This window comes from Triturus cristatus, chromosome 10 (assembly GCF_964204655.1).
Source record: "Triturus cristatus chromosome 10, aTriCri1.1, whole genome shotgun sequence".
Classification (NCBI taxonomy): Eukaryota; Metazoa; Chordata; class Amphibia; order Caudata; family Salamandridae; genus Triturus; species Triturus cristatus.
Genome location: NC_140593.1, coordinates 1,135,277,830 through 1,135,304,164, shown reverse-complemented (window position 1 = coordinate 1,135,304,164; position 26,335 = coordinate 1,135,277,830). Strand labels below are relative to the sequence as shown.

Below are 26,335 nucleotides of genomic sequence, written 5' to 3'. Positions count from 1 at the left end.
TGTTTGTTTAAAAAACGCTTTATTTTCCGTAAAAATAAATATTTAAAAGCATTTATTTCAAGGTAATATCTATCAGTCTTGTGCTTTGGATATATAATTTTCAATAGTTGTATTTTACTTTGGCTCCTTACCACTGCACTGTTTCCCCTGTAGGGGTAGCTCTGCAGAGGTACAGGAAAGGCCAGGCTTTCTCTTCTGCAATGACAAATACACAGTACACAAACCCTCCTAATGAGGTGACATTTATGTCAGAAGATGGCTTTCTTTGAGCGTCACTTGGTACAGGAGGTGGATACCCTGTTTGCGATGGTTGGTGATGGGGCATCTCAGCACAGCTTGATCAGTTCATACAGAGGGAGGATGAGGCACGTGGTTCTGCTTAAGTCCCCCCATGGGAGATCTATCCTGTTTTTGTGGGGGTGTGGTAGACGAAGCTTTATGAAAGTTGAGGCTCATTTACAGGCGTATGGCCTCTTACATCCTGTTTGGTACTTGTGTTCAAATCTTCTTAGGGTTTCTCGTTGCTCAATTGGGTGTAATTTCTGGTATTTATATATTTCCCTCGTCTTCATTGATTGATTTTGCTTGTGAGAAAGTGCCACTCATAGCCATTGAAATGTCACTCGTAATTACACTGAAAATATGAAAATGCCACACATAGAAATCTGAAACCTTGGCAACTAAGGCAAAGAACGTACCATGCACATCACAGACCTGAGTGTGAGTGAACTATGAGTAGCACTATAAAAACATTTAACGTATGTCAGAAAGAAGCTATGGAGAGATCATGTGCACTGTAGGAGAGTGGCAGTGAGGGACATCATTAGGTGGGGTGGGGTGTGGGGGCGCCAAAGAAGAGGTTTATCGCACCGCGGCCGCCAGCAATAAACTTAAAGCCGGCCCTCATACGTCATCGCAGCCCATTCCTGTCTGAAATCAGCCCCACCAGAAGGGTGTGACTGGCCTGCATCGCTAACAAGCAGCCATCGCCGGTACTCCGGGATGTAGCTGTGTTTGATGACGCAGTCTTGGGTTTTGAGGCACACTGCGACATCATTCCGATTGACCCCAGAGGTTTCTACTTTCCCGTATGTTTCTTTTCATTTTCCTTCGTGTTGTAATCTGTTGGTCTTTCGCTTCAGGGTTTCCCCGAGAGACTCTCCGAGATGTTGATGAGTGAGCCAAGTAACCTGCACCAGGAAGCCTTACTCAACCAAGCACGAGCCTAGCAACAGAGTCAACCGCGAGCAGAGTTGGGAACAGTGCGTGCTCTGCGCGCGAGAAGAGCCCAGTCATGCTGACTGGAGGAGCGCTGCTGAAACAACGATGTCCCTCGCTGGCTTCTGTCCTCTAAGGGATTATCTACTTTAGGCAATGTTTTTCTTAAATTACTTTGATTGAAATTAACAGTTTTCTTTAATTATAAAAATACCCCAATCAGTAAAAACAATGTCATGTTGCTGTTAATAATAAGCAATGCAACGCAACGTAATTTCAGAGATTCCTCCTTCTGAACTCCCAGGTTTCCGAAGCCTAACCATACGCGAGCAGCTTATCCAGTCCGGGTTTTTGCTTCGTATTCTAGTTCTAGGATTCGTCGTCCTGCCTCTTTATTGGGATAATCAGGACTACAAGTCCCACAATGCAAAGTGAAGCCTGGGCTGTTCACTCATGAGCCTGTAAAACTGCAGAGTTCTCGCTGCCACCTCAATACTCGATCTCTGCATTCTGTGCATCTGCTGCTGCCCGGTGCATCTGCAGAGCTGTGAAATGCTGCGCTGGCACTTTAAGCCGCACAGTTCACTCCTTGCTTTGACAGTGAAAGCAGAAAAGGTCAGCAAGCCGGTTGCTAGTTAACATGCTTGCAGACAGTCATCGCCAATCAGGACCTTCATCTTGGCCAATTGACCAATCACAGAAGCCCTTCACAGCAAGCTAGGTTGCACAGAACTGTCGCAGCAGAAGCGCCTGTCGTTCATGGTCGGGGTTTGAGGGTGTGTGGCAGTGACAGCACAAGGAGGGTAGTAGGAACTGTTTCCCATTTATGCTTTATATGTACCTTTTTTTGTCAAACTTAAGCAGGTTCCAACTTAATGTTTTTGTAGAGAGGGGAACGTGCTCTGGCCTGCGGTTGATACATTTTCCATAGTAAAACGGGGTAAGGCTCTGAGGAACCAAAAAACTCAGTTCTGTGATCCTGGTCAAATCATTTTTCTTTTCTTGTACATCCGCCCCCTTTGCTACCAAAATTACTAGCGCCCAGAAACTGTTAAATGCTGTTTTGGAGCACTACAATACAAACTTAGTACCGGTTTCCCGACACTCCGGAGCATGTCCTCTTCCAAGTGCCTGAGACTGGCAGGGGCGGAGGCCAAAAACTTCCTGTCGGACACCGTGGACACAGTGCTGTTTGACTGCGACGGGGTGATCTGGCGCGGGGACCAGGTGGTCCCGGGGGCCCCAGAGGTCATCAATGGCCTGAAGAGGGCAGGCAAGCAGGTCTTCTTCATCACGAACAACAGCACCAAGACCCGGCAGATGTACGCCGAGAAGCTGGCCAAGATGGGCTTCGGCGTCCGCAAGGAAGAGGTCTTTGGCACCGCCTTCTGCACGGCGGTCTACCTGCGAAAGATCGCCAAGCTGGACGGCAAGGTGTACCTGATCGGCGGCAAAGCACTCAGCCAGGAGTTCGATGCGCAGGGCATCCCCTACCTGGGGCCTGGACCGGACCCTGTCATCGGCGGTATGGGCGACTGGGCTGGGGTGAGCCGCGACCCTGATGTGAGAGCCGTGGTGGTGGGCTTCGACGAGCACTTCAGCTACATGAAGCTGACCAAGGCACTGGCCTACCTGCTGGACCCCACCTGCCTCTTCCTGGCCACCAACACAGACACCCGGCTGCCACTGGAAGGGGGGAGAGCCATACCAGGTAAGGACAGGGTCTGGGAAGGTTTGACAGAACTCTCCAGGTGTGTTCGTGCAGATGAATAGAATCGGACTACAACTCCCAGAATGTACTGTTTATTAAATAAAGAAAAGCTCACCCGCAAAAGTAGTGTTTTGTCCACGCGCCCTGCCTGGCAACTCCAGGTTTAAGAGCAGGACTGAGCGATATTCATTATTAGCTAGCAACATTTTATGAACTGATCTGGATCAAGGTTTTGAACTCACTGCACTCATAACATTGAACGTAGGCCAGCGGCTGGGTGGCCAGAGGCAGGATCATTTGCCCAGTCTTCATGTTACATAGAGCTGTCTATAGTGCATACTTTCCCACTGAGCTAAACTGTCTTCTCGTCTCTGACAACCCGTTTGAATTACCGAGAGGTCTTTTACCCTCAAAGTTTTGTAATCCAGCACTTTAGTCCGATTGGCTCTGGGCAAGTAAACAAAGTACCAAGCCCATGCCGTTTTTATTGAAAATCCCAGGATAGGGAAGTGGGTGTCCAGGAGATGTACAGCTGTCTTTAAGTCACAATTATGACTTTCAGGGAAGTCCTATTTTTTCCAACATCATACCCAAGTGTGGTAAGACTTGTAGGCTGCGACTTTAAATGGTAAACGAGTTACTACTATCTTGACTGGGGCTATCTGACTGAGTTGAACCTGTATGGAAACCCCACAAAAACATTGATAGGGTTTCTGGAGAGAGATATGTGCAGAGCTCTGAAGTCATCCCGTGTCAGGTGTAAAATTTAGCCAGTCTTGGCTCTTAATGAAACAAAAAGGGCACCCCAATAACCCCTTGTAAGTGTGGGTATATAACACTAAAATGGTAAACTGTTGACAAAAGGAACACTTAAGCCCAGGTACACAATATAAAAATATATTTAAGATTCCCAATTAGCAGCATATAGAATCAAAACAAGTCGTGCAAAGGAAAGTTTTTAGAAAAATTAAGGGGGAATACAGCCAGTGGAAAAAATCCAAATATAAGACAGGCACATCAATAGATTAAATCATAAAGAAAGCTGTATTTCAGTCAGTCAAGATAGCTTTATTCGATTTCAGTTTTAAAATCATAAAAGCAACACACAAATATATACATATTAAAAAACTAGAATAGAAATCGAGATAAAAAAACGGCTCAAGCACATCATGGTAGGGGTAACCAACATAAAAACAAACTCTGTACTTAATTCATCGACAATCTGCAGCGAATGGCAAATTTTAAAAACTTGGATAAGGCATTAATAGTTATTTCATCTTGTAATAAAAGCAGTTTTAAAAAAGCAGGTCTGCACTGCCTTAAACCCCAAGTCTTTAAAAGAGGAATCAAGTATTTCCTTCTTCCCCATATGTAAAATTTACAGAAGAGGACACAATGTATTTGCGATTGCATTGCGGTATCATCACATGGGCAATTAATTAGATTTTTGGACCAATCATTTTTATCTGGAAAGGTTATCATCCGATAATAGGTGCCGACTCTCAAGCGAGCTAACAACATTCGTAACTGGAGTAATCAGGTGACAGATATAGCTGTAGGCCAGGCGCCTGTAAAAGTAAATTATGTTGAGATACAGATGTCTTACTATTCTCTTCACCCCATCGTCTACTTTCCAGGAAGTCAAGACAACATTTTTTAAAAGCCTTCCTGGAAATCGAGGTTAGAGAACAAGGGTTATCAAAAAAAGTGGAAAGCCCCATGTTAATCATAAACTTTTTTACATAACCAATCCAGGGAATGTCCATGCATTTCTCTAGTTTAAAACTATCAGTCAAAACAGTTCTATTAAAAGCAGTTTCCTCTGTAGTCCATATCTTGTGCCATAGCAATAAAGGACTAACTTTGATTAGATCAGAAATATAAACCAAGTCTAATTCCTTATGGCAGATAAATGTGGGAGTCGAATTGGGAACCGCTAACAAATAACGCAGGAACATTTTTTCTTTTACTTGAATCTCCTGACAGTCAGCGATGCCCCATATGCCAGAACCGTATAATGCAGTTGAGACACATTTTGAATTATAAATATCCATTAAGATACGGACAGGCCTGCCCCCCAACTTATTAGCGAACTGTTTTATTGCACCTAATGCACGAGCAAAAGCAAGGTTCCTACTCCTAATCGCTTCTTTCCAGGTACCTTTTTCATTAAAAACAATCCCCAAGTATGAAAAAGTACTTGTAACTTCTATCTTAGACTTTTCGATAAAAATAGTACAAGGGAGTTTTTTCCTCGAAGAGCAGCACATGGAGAAAGTTTTCCCTATATTTATTTTTAGGCCTCTAGAACTCATAAAAGATGAGAAACAAGTTAAAGCTTTTTGGAGGCCCATTTGGGTTCTAGCCATGATGACTGCGTCATCCGCGTAAAGTAAAATTGGGACCGCCGTGCCATCAATTTGAGGGTAATCTAATTTTTGTGTAATTAAAAATTTCACCACACCATTTATATATAAATTAAAAAGAAAAGGTGCCAGGATGCAACCCTGTCGTACCCCTTTCATTATGGGGAACTTATTAGAGCACTCTCCTTTCTTTCCAAAACGTACTTTTGCCCCAGCCCCCCTGTATAATTCCTTAATAAAATTAAGAATGTTTGAGTCAATACCCAAGCCTGTCAAAGTGTTCCATAATACCTCGTGATTCAGACAATCAAAGGCTGAACTTAAATCAATGAACGTCATGAAGAGGTTGCCCTTTTTTGCGGTCATATATTTGCCGATAATTAAAGCTAAATTTAGTCCTTGTTCAATTGTGCCTAAACCTGACTTAAAACCATATTGAAACTTAGAGAGAACATTGTTTTCTTCAGCCCAGGAGTGCAATCTATTTAAAATAACTCTACCTGCCACTTTCATCAGAGAGTCAAGTAGGGAAATAGGCCTATAACATTTGGGATCATTTCGATCTCCCTTCTTAAAAATAGGCACGACTATGGCTTCCTGCCAAGTCGATGGAAATCCCACAGTATTAAAACTGTTTAACACATTGGTCAGCAGAGGGGTCCATAATGAAATTGTATCTTTATATATATCTATGGGGACGCCATCAGGACCAGTAGCTTTGTTCCTTGAACTTTCGAGTAATGCTAATTCCACTTCTGAGGCGGAGAAAAAAACGCTCAAAGGAAATAGAGCGGGAGGAGAAGGCTCAATAAGATGGTGGTAATTTTGAAGGTTTGAATCTATAATAGGTAGAACATCTTCTTTATAAAGCTCAGTAAAATGTTCCACCCAAGTTGGTCCTTCAATTGCAAACTCTACCCTATCAGACTTTCTATCTACAAAAAAGGGAGCATTTACTGCTTTCCAGAAAGCAGTATTATCTCTCAACAAGCTGGCTTTAATTAGAGTATCCCACGCATTCTCCTTCAACTCCAGTTTGCGTTTGTTCAGGGAAGTTTTATAGGCTGCTCTCGCTGCTCTGACTGCGAACAGATCTTTTGGAGTTTTCTTTAGGATCTGTTTTAGATGGGAGTATGCTTTGGTACAGTCTGAATTAAACCATCCCTCAGCTTTTTCTCCCGCCCCTGGTCGACGTGTTCCGGTCAGCTTTTCCCCAATATATAATGCAATCTGGTTAAAAGCATTGATAGTCATACCCGGATCAGGATTTTCCTCTAGACAGATCTTAATGTTATGGTATTGATTCACAATTAGCCCCTGGAGAAAATTTGTAGTGTCAACTTTGTTCCATTTTATGGTATAACCATTTTGTCTCGCCAAGAAACAAGCATGGCGGTACAAATTTTCAACTACGTTGGTGCCTGATCTAATACTCAACTCAATATCAAAGGTTGTACAGATCGGAAAATGGTCACTCATCACAATGTCTAATGTCTTAAACGACAGGACATTATAGTGATAAAAAGTAGAAACCAGGGTATAGTCTATAACAGACTGGAGGCCACGCCCATTAAAAGTAGTTTGAAATGAAACTGGGGGGCTGCAAAGTTCATTGGCAAAACCCAAGTTCCAGTCAGAACTGAGGTTATTAAACAAATTTCCCAAGGGAGTATGCTCAAAATGTGTACATGGTTCACCAATTTGGTTAACCATACCACATAGGCCCGAATTACTGTGAGGGCATAGGTGGCAATTAAAATCGCCCGTCAAAATAATGCAGGTGTCATTTTGTCTTGAATTAATACTAGAAGAACAAATGCAGGTGTTTAAATCTTCAAAGACTTTGTAATATTCTTCCTTAGGGATATTGTTATACAAATTAACTAAAATAATGAGTCGGTTTCCTCCTGCTGTTAGACTAAGAACCTGGAAACTATTATGCCCCCGTGTAGTCTGCTGCTTTATAGACAAGTTGACTGTATTGACTGTATTAGAAATGAGACTGAGACACACCTTTGGAAAGAAAAGGTTTGAATAGCCAGCTCTGCCGGCGACTGGCACACCTTTAAAAAAAAAAAAAAGTGTTTGAATTGCCAGCGCTTCCGGTGACTGGCACACCTTTGGAAAGAAAAGGTTTGAATAGCCAGCGCTGCCTGTGACTGGCACACCTTTGGCCAATAAAAAAAAAAAAAAAAAAAGGAGGAGGTAACAAGACTCTATATACACTTTTGTGACGGCACATTCTCTGGTTGTGTGAGATATTTATGCTTATCTTTTCAAGATTTGGGCGGTGGATGGGTTTGATCTCATCTAATTGTTAGTAAACCTATATAATATTATTTCTACATTTGTGACTTAATTTTCTTAACAAGTTAGTTTGTTTGCTTTCAATTTACTTTCTTTTTGGAGCACAATATTTCTTCACTATGCAGAATGTGACGCAACCTCCATTTTTTCTGACCAGTCCAGGTGAACCTAATATAAAATGGCAGAAATGGAAAAAGATTTTTGTGCATTACACAAGAGTTTGTGGGACATATTTAAGTGCTGAACATAAACATTCTTTATTGTTGCATTGTCTTGGGGGTGAAGGGCAGGAAGTTCTCGAACATCTACTTGAGTTCAGTGCAGCCGATCAAATAAATCTCAATGAGTATGAGATACGTATAATGCAGTTAGATCGTCATTACCTTCCGCGGTTGAGCACAATAATGGAAAGGTATAATTTTGGTCTTCCGGAACAAAAGAAGGATGAATCAGTTGAGGAATTGGTTTCAGCTCTAAGAAAACTGGCATCCTCTTGCAAGTTTGGTGCTGCCGTAGAGGAGAGAATTAGAGATCAATTTGTTTTGATGTGTGCTCACGACAATATTAGAAAAGAACTGTGGTTGAAGGACGAACCTCCTTTAGAGGAGGTCATAACAATTGCAAAACAAGTAGAACATATGATGAAATGTGTTGATGAACTTAGTGTTGATAAAAGTAAACTCATCACAACCAGTACGAGTGTTGAGGAAGTTGTATGTCAAGTGAAAAACAAAAGTACAATGGATAAAGATAAAAATGTATCCATGACCGCTACTGCGGGTACCACTGTGGGTACCTCTACATTTAATGGGAAACCAACTTGTTTTAGATGTGGGAGATTAGGACATCTTGCAAATGCCTCGTTCTGTCCTGCTTTACGGGTTGTGTGTAACACCTGTGGTAGGAGAGGTAATTTTGCAAGATGTTGTAAAAGCAAAGTTAAGAGAGGAGATCAATCAGTAACAAAAAAACAACCACAGGTGAAAGTAGTTACTTTTCAGGTCAATGAACAAAAAGCTACTCATCCCACTCACATTGTTGAAATTGAAGGTGTACAACTTGAGTTTAGGTTTGATTCTTGTTCTCATTTGACCATGATAAGTGAAGACACCTTTAGACAACACTTCTGTACTAATGTCAAGCTAGTTAAAAGTGATGTTTCTCCGTATGGTTATGGGGGAATACCCATTAGGATGTCGGGGTATTTTTTGACTACAATTGAATTGTGTGGACGGATGATTGCTGGGAAAGTGTATGTGGCCAAGCGTGGGGATGCTCTTTTAGGGTGGCCCCATCAACGCCTGCGTGGTGTTCGGCTTAATCCCAATGCAGTTCCACAAGTACAGGTTCAGGAAGTAGATGATCCAGCCTCCATGTTTGCAGAACAATTTGCTTATGTGTTTAGGGACAATCTTGGCTGTTTTAAAGGCTATAAACACAAGATTAGGTTGAGAGAAGGAGCTATCCTTGTAGTTGCAAGAGTTAGGAGGATCCCTTTGAATGAACAAGCAGGTGTTCAAAAAAAATAATTGAGAGATTAGTAGACATAGGTGTCATTGAGCCTGTTGAAGCGACAGAATGGTTGGCGCCCATAGTAGTGGCCAAGAAAGCCAGTGGAGAATTTCATCTCTGCATAGATTTACGCTCCTTGAACAAGGAAGTTGTTGTAGACAGATTCCCTTTGCCAAATATTGATGAGATGGTTGGCACCTTGATAGGCGCTAAATATTTCACCACTCTTGATTTGGCGTCAGCCTATCATCAGGTTGAGCTTGATGAATCTTCACAGGAGTTGACGGCCTTTGTGACGCCAATGGGTACCTACAAGTTTCGTAGGCTGCCATTTGGACTTATTTCGGCTGCCTCGGGTTTTCAACGCATCATGTCAAGAATTTTAAAGGGTCTTACAGGTGTGAGGTGTTATCAAGACGACTTGTTGATTTTTGGCAGCTCAATGAAGGAACATAACATTTGTGTGTGTGCTGTGTTGGAACGTCTTAGAGTGGCTGATTTATCTCTTAAGAAGGAGAAATGTAAGTTTGGTGTAGAAGAGGTGAATTACCTTGGTCATCGCATCACTGGTCATGGTGTTTTCCCTAAGAAGGAACTAGTTGATTCTATTGTCAATATTTGTGAACCAGTCAATAAGGAGGAGCTTCTGTCTTTTTTAGGTATGGTTGAATTTTATAGTAAATTTATTCCAGGATATGCTGACAAGACTCAAAACTTAAGGAGACTCACTGGTAAAAGTGTGGTTTTTCAATGGTCTGATGATTGTATGAAAGAATTTTCTTCCATTAAGGAGGAGTTGAGGAAAGCTCCTTCGTTACAAGCGTTTGTGCCGGGTGACACAACCTACATTTTGACAGATGCAAGTGCAAAGGGGTTAGGTGCTGTTTTACTAAAGAAGAAAAAAACGATGGTGTGGAACGTTTAATTGCCTGTGCCTCCAGATGTCTAAGAGGTTCGGAACTCAATTATTCAGTCATTTAAAAAGAGTCTTTGGCCATATTTTGGACTTTAAGAAAGTTTAAAAATCTGATTTGGGACACAAAGGTAAAGGTGTTATCTGACCATAAACCCCTTAAAGAAGTATTTTCAAAAAAAGAACTTGATTCAATTTCCTCTAGAATTAAGAAATGGGTTATCTCTCTTCAAGAATTTGAATTTGATGTTGAATATATTCTGGTTGCTATCAACAAATCCGCTGTTTGTCTTTCTCGTTTGGTTAATGTCAATGAACTTGACGCGGATAGAGAGGATGTTGATGATGATATTATCAATGTTTGTGAAATCACTGATGGTGCTGTTAGTGAAGTTGATTGGAAGGAAAAAATAGAGAAGGATCAAGAAAACGATCGATATGTTGATGAATAACAAACGCCTTGAGAAGCCTTGGAGTTTGGTTAGTGAAGAACTTTCAGTTGTAGATGGTGTACTTGCTCGTGGTACGAAATTAGTTCCTCAGATAGGCATTATGAACAAATTGCTTAGTCTTGCCCACACTGGTCACCTTGGTATAGTTAAGACCAAAGAGCTGCTGAGTTTGCAATTCTGGTGGCCTGGCATGGACTTAGAGATAGAAAGGTTGGTTCGGGAGTGTGTGGATGGTTGTGCCAGTGATAAGATCTTGAAGACTAAACAAATGCCCATGGTTTGCAGAAAATTGCCAAATCATCTCTGGGATGAGGTTGCCATTGACATTGTAGGTCTGCTACACGGTGTAAGCGACACTTCTTACCTAATTGTCGTTTTGTACTTGTACTCCAGGTGGATTGAGGTAGGTGCTGTCAGATATTTCTACAGATTGTGTCATCAAATTTATAGAGGAAATATTTAAGAGGGAGAGTTTTCCTAACAGTATTCTCTCTGACAATGGTCCTCAGTTCTGTTCTAAGGAGTTTTAATGCTTTCTTAATAACTGTGGTATTGTTCAAAAGAGGAGTGCTATCTATCATCCAGAAACCAATGGAGCTGTAGAAAGAGTTAATAAAACCCTCAAAGAGAGCATACAGTTAGCCAGAGTCAATGGTTTGAATTGGGAAAATGCTCTTCAGGACAGGATTACAGCTTATCGTTTGTCTCCACACTTGACCACTGGGAGGTCTCCCTTTGAACTTTTTAAAGGTAGGATTCCCAACTCTAAATTGTGTCCAGGTTGGATGAGGTTAAACAAAGGTTTAGTTAACAATCAGTTAGGAGATTGGAGGAGAACAGAACTGAACAAGCAACTCAATAGGAAGTTATACTTTGATGAAAAGAAATGTGCTCAATCCAATGAGGTAAAAGTTGGCGATCTTGTAAAGATAAAAACTCCTGTTGGATGTCAACCCTGATCCAAGTATTCCAATGTTAGATCTGTGGTTAAAATATTTAGGAATGCTGTCAAAACTGAAGATGGAAGAATTTGGAATAAGAGTCGTGTGGTGGTAGTCAATTCCAATTTTCCGTCAACTGAGACATGTGGAGGTAATAATGACTCTTATTTATTTCAAATAGATAGGTACCATTTCTTCTCCCACTGTTTCTTCTAGATTACCAATTAATGTTAGAGAAAGGAGTCAAAGGGTGCGCAGACTGCCCGCATACATGAAAGATTATGTATGACATGTTTGTTCTTTCTCTTATATTTCCTTTGTTTTTTTTTGTTTTTCTCTTCATTCTGTGTCGTATTAACGTTAAGGAGGGAGATGTGTGATATTGTATTGGTTTTACCTCCAGCATTACTTCATATGGAACTTCCATATGGAATCACATTGCGCATTCTTTAGAGAACGTTTGCTAAAGAATCTCTGTGTTAGATTCTATTTCTTGTAAGTTGACTTTGGCTGTTGATGGATGAGGTGAATAAAACCTTACCTGCGTTTTCATCATCCTGTGTTCCTGTCTCATGATTATTGGAAAACACCACAGTGACGTGGGCCCCATCGACGATGAAGATTGGGTGGAGACCCTGCCGGGTCCAAGAGAAGTAGTGATAAGCTCCCGATTCACACTAATCCAACAGAAGGTCTTTCATCGAATATACTACTCTCGAAGGTTGTTACATCGTCTGGGCCACACAGAGACTGTCCTGTGTCACAGGGGGTGTGGACAGGAGGGAACCGTCTACCACCTGCTATGGGAATGTCTGGAGACACAGCAATATTGGTGTGAAATCGGGAGGGTCATGGCATTGGTGGCGGGGTGGAGGTCCCAGTGGAACTGAAGTGGTTCCTGTTGTTGATCTCGACAAAGCTTTGCCTAAGTACATAAAGATATGGCTGGTGTTGCATTGATAACATCGCATCTCGACTATGCCAACGCACTATACCTTGGTATCACAGCAGGCCTATGTCATAAACTACAGACTGTCCAAAATGCTGCCGCTCAGCTGGTGGAGAGAATTCCTGCTAGACATCACATCTCCCCTCACCTCCGTAAACTGCATTGGTTACCCATTGCCAAGAGATGTGTATTTAAGGCCATGACTCTGGCTTTTCGCGCTTCTAAGGGCAATGGCTCGGCCCACCTGAAAAGTACTCTGAGGCCGTATGTCAACACTAGAACATTACGCTCTAACTCTCTACTTCTCCTGCAAACCCCAGGATTCAAACGAACTCGTGCTGGAGGGAAAACATTCGAGGTTTGCGCCACTCAGTAAACCAAGCCACAGTGGTAAGGACAAATTGCGCAGAGAAATGAATATTCGTTCTAAATGTAAAAATGAACCCTTGCTACTAGGTTAACAATACGACAACCACAAATGTCGTAATCTCGGTAAACTGAGTCTACCCTGAGCATCAACAATTTTGAAACCGAGCAATAGGGTTCCAAAGTAAAGTCCAAGTAATGATGATAGTGCACAACAAAAAAATATTTCCCAGATTATTTCCAGTTGTACAAGTCTTGTCTTTTATTCGTTGATAGAACTTCTTCGATGTGAGCCCCCTGTCAGCCAACACGTGTTTCGTCCTGACTATATCACGTCATGGACTTCATCAGGGCTGCAGGCAAACAAAAGTATATAATAACCAAACTACATAAGCATTATCAATGAGCAAAGTTCATACATCTGATTAACATGGTGAACTGAAATTTAAAAAAAAATTCAATTTATGGTGCCGGATAACCTAATAGGTTTAAGTGGTGATCGGAGCCAGAAATATAATGTGATGTATCCACCGAAAAGTAGAAAATATTCCGTGAAAATAGGAAAGGAAGTGAAACACCTGAAGGGGTGTAGTTTGTAAGAAAAGAACCTGAAGATAAACCAATCACAGTGAAAAAAGAAATAAACAAGGCTATATAAGCCATGAAGACGAAGCCGCTATCATAACTACTGATCTCCTAGGTAACGGCAAAACCCATAAGTTTATAGTGAACACCAAGTGTATTCTCTCTGTTTGAGACAGTACCGCTGGGATAAGACGTAAACGGAGTATAAACTCACCTAAATAAGATATGATCAAGGGCTTTAACTATTAGGTCCAAAACCTAATGTTGTATTCCACGAACTAAAATTAGTAAACAAAGATAAAAGAAAGATGTCGTCTTGAGTTATTATGATCCAATTGAATATCCTTGTTAGGTACTAGATTAAATATATAATAAAGGCGTACCGGTAATTTCCAGGAGATAGACTTAACTCGAATTCTTCACGTTTTTCTGATATATAGTATTTCGGACTATTAATGGATCATTGTACCTTAAGGTAAAGAAAAATACCAGGCGATAGTATATTTGTCTGCTAAGCATTAAACCTTAAAATTAAAATGACTGTCGTCAAAAGGTAAATAAATTTACAATAATCTCGACAACAAACAGCCAAGAGAGAGCCTAATATCAGTATGGTGTTTGGTATCTTGTCACCTAAACACGAAATAAATAACTTAGCCCTTTTGAGCTACTACGCCTAGTCCAATTAGACTTGATACTTCAAGCGAAAATCGAACCATATATAATAGGTTCTAGTATGTGCAGCGCTTATCTATAAATATTTAGACCGGTCCTATATCTTCCCATTGACCGATCTATAAACCACAAACTCGAATTGAAGTAACTATCGTCATTTGTCAATAATTAAAGTAAATCCAGTCAGCAAACTGCCAAGAGAGAACCTGATGTCAATGTAGTATTTTAACCCTATTCGGTATCCTATCATTTTAGCGCAAAGCAAGTAATGAGCCCCGTTAGATGCCTATTTCATGTCCAACTACATTTATCACTGCTAGCTATCAATATGTCATATATTATCTAATATGATGTAACCAGCGCTTACCTGAAAGTATTCAAACCGGCCTTGTATCACGACCGCGTATTAATATGTCGGCGTCTGCAACCGGCGCCATCTTGGAATGGAAATAAATAGTCCAATTGGAAAACGGACTAACACGTACTATTCTCATATCCCCGCTGGGCGCCATCTTTGAGTGGTTGATTTACAACCTGAATCTCAATACGCTGTTTTTAGCTCGGCATAAATTACTAATGTTGTATCTCCATCGAGCGCCATATCATAAGCGAATAATCTTGATAATATATAAAGACGTTAAAACCTGCTATATGAAACATTCTACCATTTATTTAATCTTATTCTTTCCTGCTCCTAGTAGTTGCTGGCTACCTGTACGTCAGTTATTATAAAATTAAAGTCATCACGTCAACACGATAGTTTCTTCGTAACGAGACCTATTAATGTGGTGTCAATGTATTTTCTCTCAGTTAGATGGCTATAAGTAGTCATCAGTCAGTAAAACTACAGAAAATCAATTCTAAGTGATTCGCTAGCTGTAATTGAAGGTGAAACAGAAAGTAAAGAAAAGTACCTATTGCCACAAGAAAACACCAAAGTAAACCCCCACCATAACAGATTCCTTGTGTGGCAGGGTCAACAATAATAACCAATTACATAATTGATATACATATTCAAATTGAATAAAGTTTTCAAGTAAATACATTGAGAGGCTAGAAGGAGAGGTTTACAATGAAATAACAGAGAATAGTTCACAATGACTGTATCAAGTATCACAATGTTGTTGCTACTGACATTATTATTTGAGGCTAAACATGGAATGGGAGACATATGGAAGCACATTAGTTATGCGCCCAAAAAATATTGTAATTCATTTTCCATATTTATCCCCATATTCACCGCATGTAACCTCAGAATCCAGCGTGCTTCAGTCTGCCGCAGCTTTAATTCTCGATTTCCACCTCGGATGTCACTAGGTACTGATTCTAATGCATGGAATTTGAATTTCTGAGATTTGTTCTGTTCTGAACATTCTAAGGCATGATGAACTATAGGATATCTATCATCCATGTTTTTTAATGCTCTAAAGTGCTCAGCGATTCGAATTTTAAGATTCCTGACCGTACTGCCCACATAGATCTTCGAGCAATTACAAATAATAACATAAATGACAAATTTGGTGTTACAGTTGATGTACTCTGTTATATGAAACTTTCTAGATCCGTTAAAAGAAAACTCCTTAATTCCTGTTAAGGCGTGTTTACACATGCTACAATCACCGCATTTATGGAAACCCAAGCTCCTACTCTGTAGCCAGGTAATATTTGTGTCTTTTTTCTTTGGGTAGCTAGGGCTTACCATGTTGCGAATTGTTAAACCTTTACGGTAAGTAAGGCTAGGATACTTGGTCAGGATCTTACTGAGATCTGAGTCTGATGTGAGAAGACTCCAATGCCGTTTAAGTATATTAAATACTTTGTGCGACCAAGGGTGGAAATTAGTTACCATTCTTACTATTTGTTCTTTTTTATCCTTGACAGTGTAATGTGATTTTAAAGTCTCATTTCTGTTGAGAAGACAAGCTCGTTTTTTTGCTTTCTCAATTATATTTTTGTCATAACCCCTATCCAGGAATCTTTCTTCAATATCTATTAAACAGTTAGAAAAATCAGTATCTTTACTGCAATTTCGGCGTGCTCTATAAAATTCTCCATAGGGAATCGAATTAACTTGTGTTTTAGGGTGAGCACTAGCTGCATGCAGAACTGAGTTACATGCTGTTTCCTTTCTGTGCATCCGGCTACAGATACCCATATTTTCAACAAAAAGTTCCACATCTAGAAACACAATTTTTTGTTTACTTTGAACCATTGTAAATTTCATGTTGAAAGGGTTGTCATTCAAATATTCAAAGAAAGCATTGAGTTCTTCAGTGCTGCCAGTCCATATTAGGAGGCAGTCGTCAATGTAACGGCCAAGGAACACTATAAATTCCTGCCATTTCGTGCCCGATGGGCCCCAGATATGCACCGCCTCGAACCACCCCATAAAGAGGCAGGCAAAAGATGGCGCAAATCTGGAACCCATCGCAGTACCGCACGTCTGTTGGTACCACTCCCCCCCAAACAAAAATACATTGTGCTCCAAAATCATTCGCGACATATCTATTATCATTTGCGAATGTTCTAGAAATTCAACTGGTTTCTTGTCCAAATAATAGCGTAAAGCTTGTAGGCCTTGCTCGTGTGTGATATTAGTGTAAAGAGACACCACATCTAGTGTGACTAGGGTCATAGACTCATCCCAGGGTATATCCATAAGTGTATTAAGAATATGTTTTGTATCTCGAATGGTGGATGGTAAGTTATGAACATAAGGTTGCAAGTAAGTATCCACAAATTCTGAGATACGTTCTGTTGGACCACCAATTCCCGACACAATTGGCCTCCCAGGAGGTGAGGTTGCATTTTTGTGGATTTTGGGTACTGTGTACATACATGGGTATCTAGGTTTGTCAATCAGAAGATAACGAAATTCATCATCACTCAGTAAACCTGTAGTATTCCATTCTTTAAGTTGTTCATTAATCCTGATCTTAATAGTAGGAATCGGATTACCAGAAAATTTTTTATACCACAATGTGTTATTTAATTGACCCAGTATCTCTTTTTCATAGTATTCTGTAGACATTATCACTATATTGCCTCCCTTATCGGCTTCTCTTATTGTGATTGATGAGTCTGCCCTCAATTGTTTCAATGTTGATCTTTCTTTAGGTGTTAAGTTATCAACATGGGGGAACGATTTCCGATGGTTGATAGTTTTTTCTAGGGCATCTAAGTCTTTCTCAACCAATTTGTAAAACAAATCAATACTGTTGCCTGAGGCAAGGTGTGGAACCCATTTTGACTTCAGTTTTAGACCACTGTCCTCCCTTAGGTTTGTTGTGCAATCAAGATCTTGCAGGACCTGATGTATTGTAATCGGGTCCTGTTCATTTTCAGTGATAGATAAAAGTAAAACTCTATCTCTAATATCTTGAATGGATAGATCACCAACCATAGTATCTGTTGTACCTCTTTTATTCGGGATTATATTAGTGGCAAAAAACTTTTTTAATTTAAGATTTCTCGAAAATTTGAAAAGATCTATTTTTACATTTGTCATGTCACAAACTGGCGATGGGCAAAAACCCATACCCTTACTCAGTACCGAAATCATATCAGTTGTCAACACAATATCAGATAGGTTAATAACCTGTATTTTCTCTGTGTCTTGATTTATTGTTTGCCCTTGCTCCAGGATCTGGTATTGACTCGCTCTCTTGTATTTAGATTTGATGCCCCCCCTACAGCCTCTCCTTGCTTTACTCTTAGATCCTCTCTCGCTCTGTTGTTGTTTTCTTTGTTGCCTATTCTTATCCGTTGTACTTCCCGTAAAAAACTATTACTCGGGAGTACATTGGACACCCCTTCTGTGGTTCCCTCCATTCCTGGGACTGAGACATTACTGGATGAAGCAGAGCTCACTGTGCTGATTAGTGACGATCTACTACTCGTCAGTTGTTGATCCTGTTTAACCAGGTTATCAAATTTTTTGGCAAATGTAAACACTCTACCATTACGGTAGTCTATTTCGTCACGTTTTAGTTTACGCGCTTTCTTTTCTTTAGTTTCTTCTTCAAATTTATTCAAAATATTTTCTAGAATAGCATAATTCTTTTTAGCTACTTCAGGCAGATTAAGTTCTAAAATTTCTTTTTCCAATATATCAGCTTCTTCCGCTGCTTTTTGAACTTTCCTTTCAGCATTTTCTATTAAAATATTCATCAATCGCATGGAGTTACCAGTGAGTTCCTTTTCCCAGAGGAGAAGTAAATCCTCATCAAGATCATCGTATGTTGGAAATATAGTAGATCTCAGGCCTCTTGGAGTTCTTTCCAGGCGTATATATTCTTTGAGTGTAGCTCCATCCCACCATTTACCTATTTCGGTTTTTTTAAGTCTTTCAAGTCTAGTAAATTTTGCTTTTAATCCCTCATTTGTTTTCACATTCCCTTGCGTCACAGCTTTATTAATTGAGATCCCTGCATGTAAATTTCTGAAAAGTTCCTCAGCTATTTTGTTTCTATCACTTCTAGAACTCATGTTTGTCAAATTAATTATGCTTAGTGGCACACTTCCCGCAGCAGTCCCAATTATAAGACAGAAAACCAAGCCACAGTGGTAAGGACAAATTGCGCAGAGAAATGAATATTCGTTCTAAATGTAAAAATGAACCCTTGCTACTAGGTTAACAATACGACAACCACAAATGTCGTAATCTCGGTAAACTGAGTCTACCCTGAGCATCAACAATTTTGAAACCGAGCAATAGGGTTCCAAAGTAAAGTCCAAGTAATGATGATAGTGCACAACAAAAAAATATTTCCCAGATTATTTCCAGTTGTACAAGTCTTGTCTTTTATTCGTTGATAGAACTTCTTCGATGTGAGCCCCCTGTCAGCCAACACGTGTTTCGTCCTGACTATATCACGTCATGGACTTCATCAGGGCTGCAGGCAAACAAAAGTATATAATAACCAAACTACATAAGCATTATCAATGAGCAAAGTTCATACATCTGATTAACATGGTGAACTGAAATTTAAAAAAAAATTCAATTTATGGTGCCGGATAACCTAATAGGTTTAAGTGGTGATCGGAGCCAGAAATATAATGTGATGTATCCACCGAAAAGTAGAAAATATTCCGTGAAAATAGGAAAGGAAGTGAAACACCTGAAGGGGTGTAGTTTGTAAGAAAAGAACCTGAAGATAAACCAATCACAGTGAAAAAAGAAATAAACAAGGCTATATAAGCCATGAAGACGAAGCCGCTATCATAACTACTGATCTCCTAGGTAACGGCAAAACCCATAAGTTTATAGTGAACACCAAGTGTATTCTCTCTGTTTGAGACAGTACCGCTGTGATAAGACGTAAACGGAGTATAAACTCACCTAAATAAGATATGATCAAGGGCTTTAACTATTAGGTCCAAAACCTAATGTTGTATTCCACGAACTAAAATTAGTAAACAAAGATAAAAGAAAGATGTCGTCTTGAGTTATTATGATCCAATTGAATATCCTTGTTAGGTACTAGATTAAATATATAATAAAGGCGTACCGGTAATTTCCAGGAGATAGACTTAACTCGAATTCTTCACGTTTTTCTGATATATAGTATTTCGGACTATTAATGGATCATTGTACCTTAAGGTAAAGAAAAATACCAGGCGATAGTATATTTGTCTGCTAAGCATTAAACCTTAAAATTAAAATGACTGTCGTCAAAAGGTAAATAAATTTACAATAATCTCGACAACAAACAGCCAAGAGAGAGCCTAATATCAGTATGGTGTTTGGTATCTTGTCACCTAAACACGAAATAAATAACTTAGCCCTTTTGAGCTACTACGCCTAGTCCAATTAGACTTGATACTTCAAGCGAAAATCGAACCATATATAATAGGTTCTAGTATGTGCAGCGCTTATCTATAAATATTTAGACCGGTCCTATATCTTCCCATTGACCGATCTATAAACCACAAACTCGAATTGAAGTAACTATCGTCATTTGTCAATAATTAAAGTAAATCCAGTCAGCAAACTGCCAAGAGAGAACCTGATGTCAATGTAGTATTTTAACCCTATTCGGTATCCTATCATTTTAGCGCAAAGCAAGTAATGAGCCCCGTTAGATGCCTATTTCATGTCCAACTACATTTATCACTGCTAGCTATCAATATGTCATATATTATCTAATATGATGTAACCAGCGCTTACCTGAAAGTATTCAAACCGGCCTTGTATCACGACCGCGTATTAATATGTCGGCGTCTGCAACCGGCGCCATCTTGGAATGGAAATAAATAGTCCAATTGGAAAACGGACTAACACGTACTATTCTCATATCCCCGCTTGGCGCCATCTTTGAGTGGTTGATTTACAACCTGAATCTCAATACGCTGTTTTTAGCTCGGCATAAATTACTAATGTTGTATCTCCATCGAGCGCCATATCATAAGCGAATAATCTTGATAATATATAAAGACGTTAAAACCTGCTATATGAAACATTCTACCATTTATTTAATCTTATTCTTTCCTGCTCCTAGTAGTTGCTGGCTACCTGTACGTCAGTTATTATAAAATTAAAGTCATCACGTCAACACGATAGTTTCTTCGTAACGAGACCTATTAATGTGGTGTCAATGTATTTTCTCTCAGTTAGATGGCTATAAGTAGTCATCAGTCAGTAAAACTACAGAAAATCAATTCTAAGTGATTCGCTAGCTGTAATTGAAGGTGAAACAGAAAGTAAAGAAAAGTACCTATTGCCACAAGAAAACACCAAAGTAAACCCCCACCATAACAGATTCCTTGTGTGGCAGGGTCAACAATAATAACCAATTACATAATTGATATACATATTCAAATTGAATAAAGTTTTCAAGTAAATACATTGAGAGGCTAGAAGGAGAGGTTTACAATGAAATAACAGAGAATAGTTCACAATGACTGTATCAAGTATCACAATGTTGTTGCTACTGACATTATTATTTGAGGCTAAACATGGAATGGGAGACATATGGAAGCACATTAGTTATGCGCCCAAAAAATATTTGATATTCAAAATTGTTGTTGCGCCACTCAGTGTTGGAACAAGCTTCCGGTTGCCTTACGTGCCTGTCAAACAGAATCAGCATTCCGAAAGTCTCTGAAGACTCATCTCTTTTCCACATAATGCTTCTTCTGTTCTGATCCTCCCTGTTCCCAGATTTATCAGCGCCGGGACACCCCGTTGGGGCAGCTGTGCGCTCTATAAAACACACTAAATAAATAAATAAAATAAAGTAGTAGCTAAGCGTAACATAACGAATAACTGGGGGGCCTTGCCAAAGGTGGTGGACTGGAAAATTGACTTGTACTGGTGCTGGCTGGCAGGGCGCACAATATATTTGGGTAGAGGATGTCCATAGAAATGGGAAAAGATCTGGGGACACTGGCAAGCTTATTGAGGGCTGTAGGGAGGAAGGCAGGATAAGCAGGACTGTTGCCACAATATGTTGTGAGTCTTTTCCGATTACAGCGATAACTGTAAACTAACTCACTGAATAGATTAAGATGTGTAACAATTGTATCACTGATAAACTGTTTATTAAGCAGACTGCTATAAAAAGTAAAAAAAAAAAAATCATACAGCAGGGGTTTGAGATACAATAATATCTAAGTATACACTGACAATGCACTACCCAAGTTGTATTCTACATTCCATGATTTCATTTGTCAACGTATTGTGTCAATGAGAAGGCGGTCCTATCCAATATGGATGACAAATCTCATTGCCACAACGGTTACTGCGGGTGCAGTAACCGTTGTGTCAATGAGATTTGTAACCCTGGTATCTGCACTTTAGATTAGTTTCTATTGCGACTGATTTTGATTGTTTTTTTTTCTTTTAGTATTTTTCACTAGTAAAGTATTTGGTTGATTCATTCAGGTTAGGTTATCTTACTTTTTCATAACGATTCACTTTTTTAAAAATGTCGAGCAATATCTTTTAAAGTTCGAGATGGGTTTTTTTTGGGGGTTTTTTTTTTTTTTAACTGAAACCACAATTATTTATTCGAATTGGCAGTGATTTCTTCAATTGCGAGGTTCTCCATTTTTGTTTACACTATGGTTGCATCGGTTTATGCCACTTATGGTTGCTTTCACCCTTCACATTAGAATTCTGAGCTCATTTTCGGTGGCATTTTTGCTAAATTGGTCTTACCTTTAGTGTTTCTCACTGGATAATTCACTTTTAAAATGGTGGTGTTTCCTACGTTCTTCATTATAGACTGCTATTGTAAAACTACATCTAACGCATAGGAGATGGAATTGTGGTTATAATGGAAATGAGGATTAGAGGGTCGACATTCTTCGTGTTGTAATTCATGCTTCTTCTTTCTGTTTCAGGCACTGGATGTCTGGTGAGAGCCGTGGAGACAGCAGCTCACCGTCAGGCCCAGATCATTGGCAAGCCCACCCGCTTCATCCTGGACTGTGTGGCCAGCGAATACACCTTCAACCCGGCTCGAACAGTCATGGTCGGAGACCGTCTCGACACCGACATCCTCATGGGCACTAACTGTGGCCTCCGAACTATTCTGACCCTGACAGGATTCTCCACTCTGGAGGATGCGCAGGCCCACCAGAGCAGCGGATGCCTCTCCAGGCAAGGCATGGTCCCAGATTACTACGTGGACAGCATCGCAGACCTGCTACCAGCTCTCCAGGGCTGAGATAAAGAAGAGGAAAGCTGTGGGAATTCTTGCACTAGATACTCAAACAGTATCAAAGAATATTGTTTGACTTCAGAATATTCCCTTAAGGAGTGATGCATGGAGGCAGGGTATCTCAACACTGTATTACGTAACCCCATTTCCCTTAAGTAACCCAAGTTAGACAGTGTTGTGAATGTGACCATGTTACCTCCATTTTCAACATGAGTAATCTGGTTAGAACTTTTCTAATTATTTGCACTGAGTCCACGAGAAGACCTTGTTGCCCCCTTTTGCTGCCCCCTTTTGCTGCCCTGTTGAGGTCTAGACCGATGGGTTTGAGATACATAGGATATCACCAAAGTCCTCGCCATTTCCTCAAGAGTGTTAAAGAACTTTCATCTGTGAGGTCAGAGGTCACAAGTCAGTGTTATGTAACTTGGGCCCACAGACCTGCTTCTCCAATATCGAACACCATCTCCTGTTGAAGCAATGCACAGACTGTCTGGATGCAACAAATCAATGCGCTAGGCTTTCAATTCTTCACCAGGGCTGGGCTTTGTGGGTACCCGTCCTCCAGCTTCTTGGGCTGACGGTCTTCCTTCCCTTCATACTGGGAATCAGAATAAACAGATTGTTACCCCGGTGGAGGAAAAAAGGAACTCCCCTCCAAGCCTCATGATTCTGGGCATTACATTCAAGGAGATCAGGAGCTAGAAGAGTTCATTCGTAGTAGGGCATTTGGTTCTAGTTTACCCCCTTTGACGACAGAAGTAGCCAAGGCAGATAGGACATCAATGGAGGCTTTCTTTATGCAGACCTGCTTATGTTAAAGCAAATAGAAGCGATACCTCGCAGTTAGATAAGACAGTCTTCCTTTTTAGAGAATGTCTAAATATTGCATGCAGTGGGTGCCTCTATTCTCTTCTGTGGTTAGTGGGACCACCTCCCTCTCTCCCAGTCAGTGCGGACACTTTTATTCAAGTCCTGGACTCTTGAGTGACAGCCTAAATCATTCTGAGTGTTGTAGTCTTGTTTTTCTTCCATTAAACTAATTAAATAAATGATTTGTAAGTTTAAAGTACAGGGCTGGAGACAGTGTCTGTAATGACCTGGAAGGAGGTGGCCACCCTATCTGCAGCAAACCTGGGGTCTAGGTCTCACTTCAGAATAACTGTGGTCTGGCTAAACCCATCCTGTCTCAGACCGTAGACCAAAGGACAGCAAGGCCCTGACATTCTCATTCATCTGTATGCCAGTAGGGGTGTTTTAAAGATCCTGTCTGACACTAGCACTGTACGCATGAGATCTAAAGAGCCTATCCAACTATGTAGATTTTTGTCTAAGAGATCATGTTCAATGGTAGCAGTACACATGTGTGACTGAAAGATCCCGTCTGACTGTGGTAATGTAGATGTGTGGCTGAATGCTCCTGTCCACCTGTATCATACACAGCATAGTTTTCAATACCCTGTTCAATTGCAACACTATAGAGGTGTGTCTAATCGATTCTCTTTAATAGTGTATAGCACTAGAAAGAGTTGTGATAACAGGCCCTGTTTGACTAGAGCGGGGTTCTCCAATGTCGGTCCTGGAGAGCCAGATCCATGCCAGATTTTATGCTTAACTACATTTATCTAAATGTGGATATTTTAAAAATCTGGCATGGATCCCGCCCTCCAGGGCCGACATTGGACAACCCTGTACTAGTCAAAGAAGGACTGGAGCTACATGGTAGAGTGCTAAAAGCTGCTGTTTGAATGCAGCACTACACTGATTTAACTAAAGGATACTTTCTGATAAAGGTGAGACTGAAAGATCTTGTCCGAATATAGAACTATAGAGATGTGCTTAAAAGACCCTGTCTGACTATAGCCCCCATGAAGGTGTGCCGACAAATACTGTCCACCTTTGGCTCTAAGGAAATGTGTTACAAGCTACTGAGTGTTGCATCACATAGGCGTTTCTTAAAGCTGCTGTGTGGCTGGCAGTGTAAATGGTTTGATGGTGTCTCGTAGTGCCAGAGAGATGTGGCTGGAGTCATAATGTCACACTGTCTCTCTCAAGAGAGGTGAATAAAAGATCTTGGCTGATGCTGCATTTTGGCTGGTATGGTTATGTCGGACTGTAGAACCTACAAAGGTGTGCCTGGAATCATCTTGTCAATCAGCGGAGCAATAGTGGTGTTGTGACAGATCCTGTCTGACTATACCCGTACTGGAGTGTTGGTGATAGGTCACTGGTTGACTGCAGAATCACTTAGGTGTGGCTGGAAGGACTATATTCATGAGTGGATTTGCAGAGGTGTGGCTGGAATGGTAATATTCAACTTTAGAACCACAATTGTATGTCATATGGAGCCCAACCCTAGTTTAGGACCTTAACGCAGTTACTGGAGGAATGCAGGCCGGTCCTCCCTCGCTTTCAGGCTTAATGGAAAGAGAAGTCTTCCAGCCTTTAATTATTAACGTGGCGCACTTTCATCAAGTGAGGGCTGCAGGCGACACACAGGAATCCCCGGACAGCTTTGCTAGATTACAAATTCAAACCATTTGCATCAATGGACATACATGTCACATTCTATTTGTGGAGGGTCACTCTCACCCCTGCTTTCCTTTGTAGTCTCTTTAAGAAAGGGGTGTGTATTGGAAAATTATACAAATGCGGAAACCTCACACATTATAGGTTTGTGTGTGTGTGTGGGGGGGGGGGGCGCGTTAGTCCTGCTACATTATGCGGTTTTGGGTTTTGTTCCATTTTCAATCACAGTCATGTTTGGTCTCCTTTGCATCATCCAAAATAAGGTAATTACCTTTTTTCTGCAGTGCCCTAACCTCAGCAGATTACTTTTGCATTGTTCCAAAGTAGATTGTTCATAGGTACAGCGTTAGTTTGTTTTTGTTTGTCCTAGAAGTGGCATGGTTTGTCGCAGCTCTTTCACTGTGTAACGCAGGAAGAACGTTTTTTGGGAATTGATTAGAAAGTGGTTACCAATTGCTTGTAAGCTCCAGGTCTCCTATTCAGGTCTTCATATACGCGCCACCTTGTGCCAGGGAAACCATTCTGGGGTGGGCACATCCTTTGTTGACGGAGCCTAAGTTCTAAAATGTCATTTCTAGAGCAGAAACTTTGTTTCCTACCAAAGTGATCTTGACTTCTTCTGAGGAGACGTTTATGGCTGATGAGTGGTCGGTCCTCCAGTCATGGGCATGAGGCTTTCGTCCGCTTATTTGAGGATTTCATTGAAATCAGCAAACTCTATTCTCTGAGATGGATCCTTCATTCTGCAACATGAAGCCTACACTCCAAGGGACACAATGTTCTTTCCTAGAGATGGCGCTTTCTTTAAATTGGATTTGCCCTCATTTCCGAATCGCCTTCATTCCAAGTGATGTAGTCTTTCCTTCTTGGGACAGATCTTTTGCTACCTGATACAGAGCCATTGCTCTCTCTCACGCACGCTATGGTCCCTCAGTGTGCAATGGCAGCAGCTATGGTTTGCTTAGACATACACTCTCCGAGCCTGAGCCTTCCATGTGCTGAGGCAGAGTCTTCCATTTCCGAGATAGGGCCTTCAATTTCTGAGATGGAGTTTGGTTCTCAGAGATGAAGCCTTTGTTTCCTCTAAGATGGAGTCTCCATTCCCTGCAATCAAATATACAAAAGTTTCTTTATTTTGTGGCGGCTTT

At 40.6% G+C, this 26,335-nt stretch overlaps 1 protein-coding gene across 1 annotated transcript; it reads left to right on the top strand.

The window, feature by feature from the left end:
- Nucleotides 1–1,937: 1,937 nt before the first annotated feature.
- On the top strand, nucleotides 1,938–23,727 carry PGP (phosphoglycolate phosphatase). The gene is made up of 2 exons (XM_085629437.1): nucleotides 1,938–2,929; nucleotides 22,342–23,727. Exons 1-2 carry the CDS (start codon nucleotides 2,332–2,334, stop codon nucleotides 22,665–22,667), a joined length of 924 nt encoding a protein of 307 aa, XP_085485563.1. The 5' UTR covers nucleotides 1,938–2,331; the 3' UTR covers nucleotides 22,668–23,727.
- The last annotated feature ends 2,608 nt before the right edge of the window (nucleotides 23,728–26,335 follow it).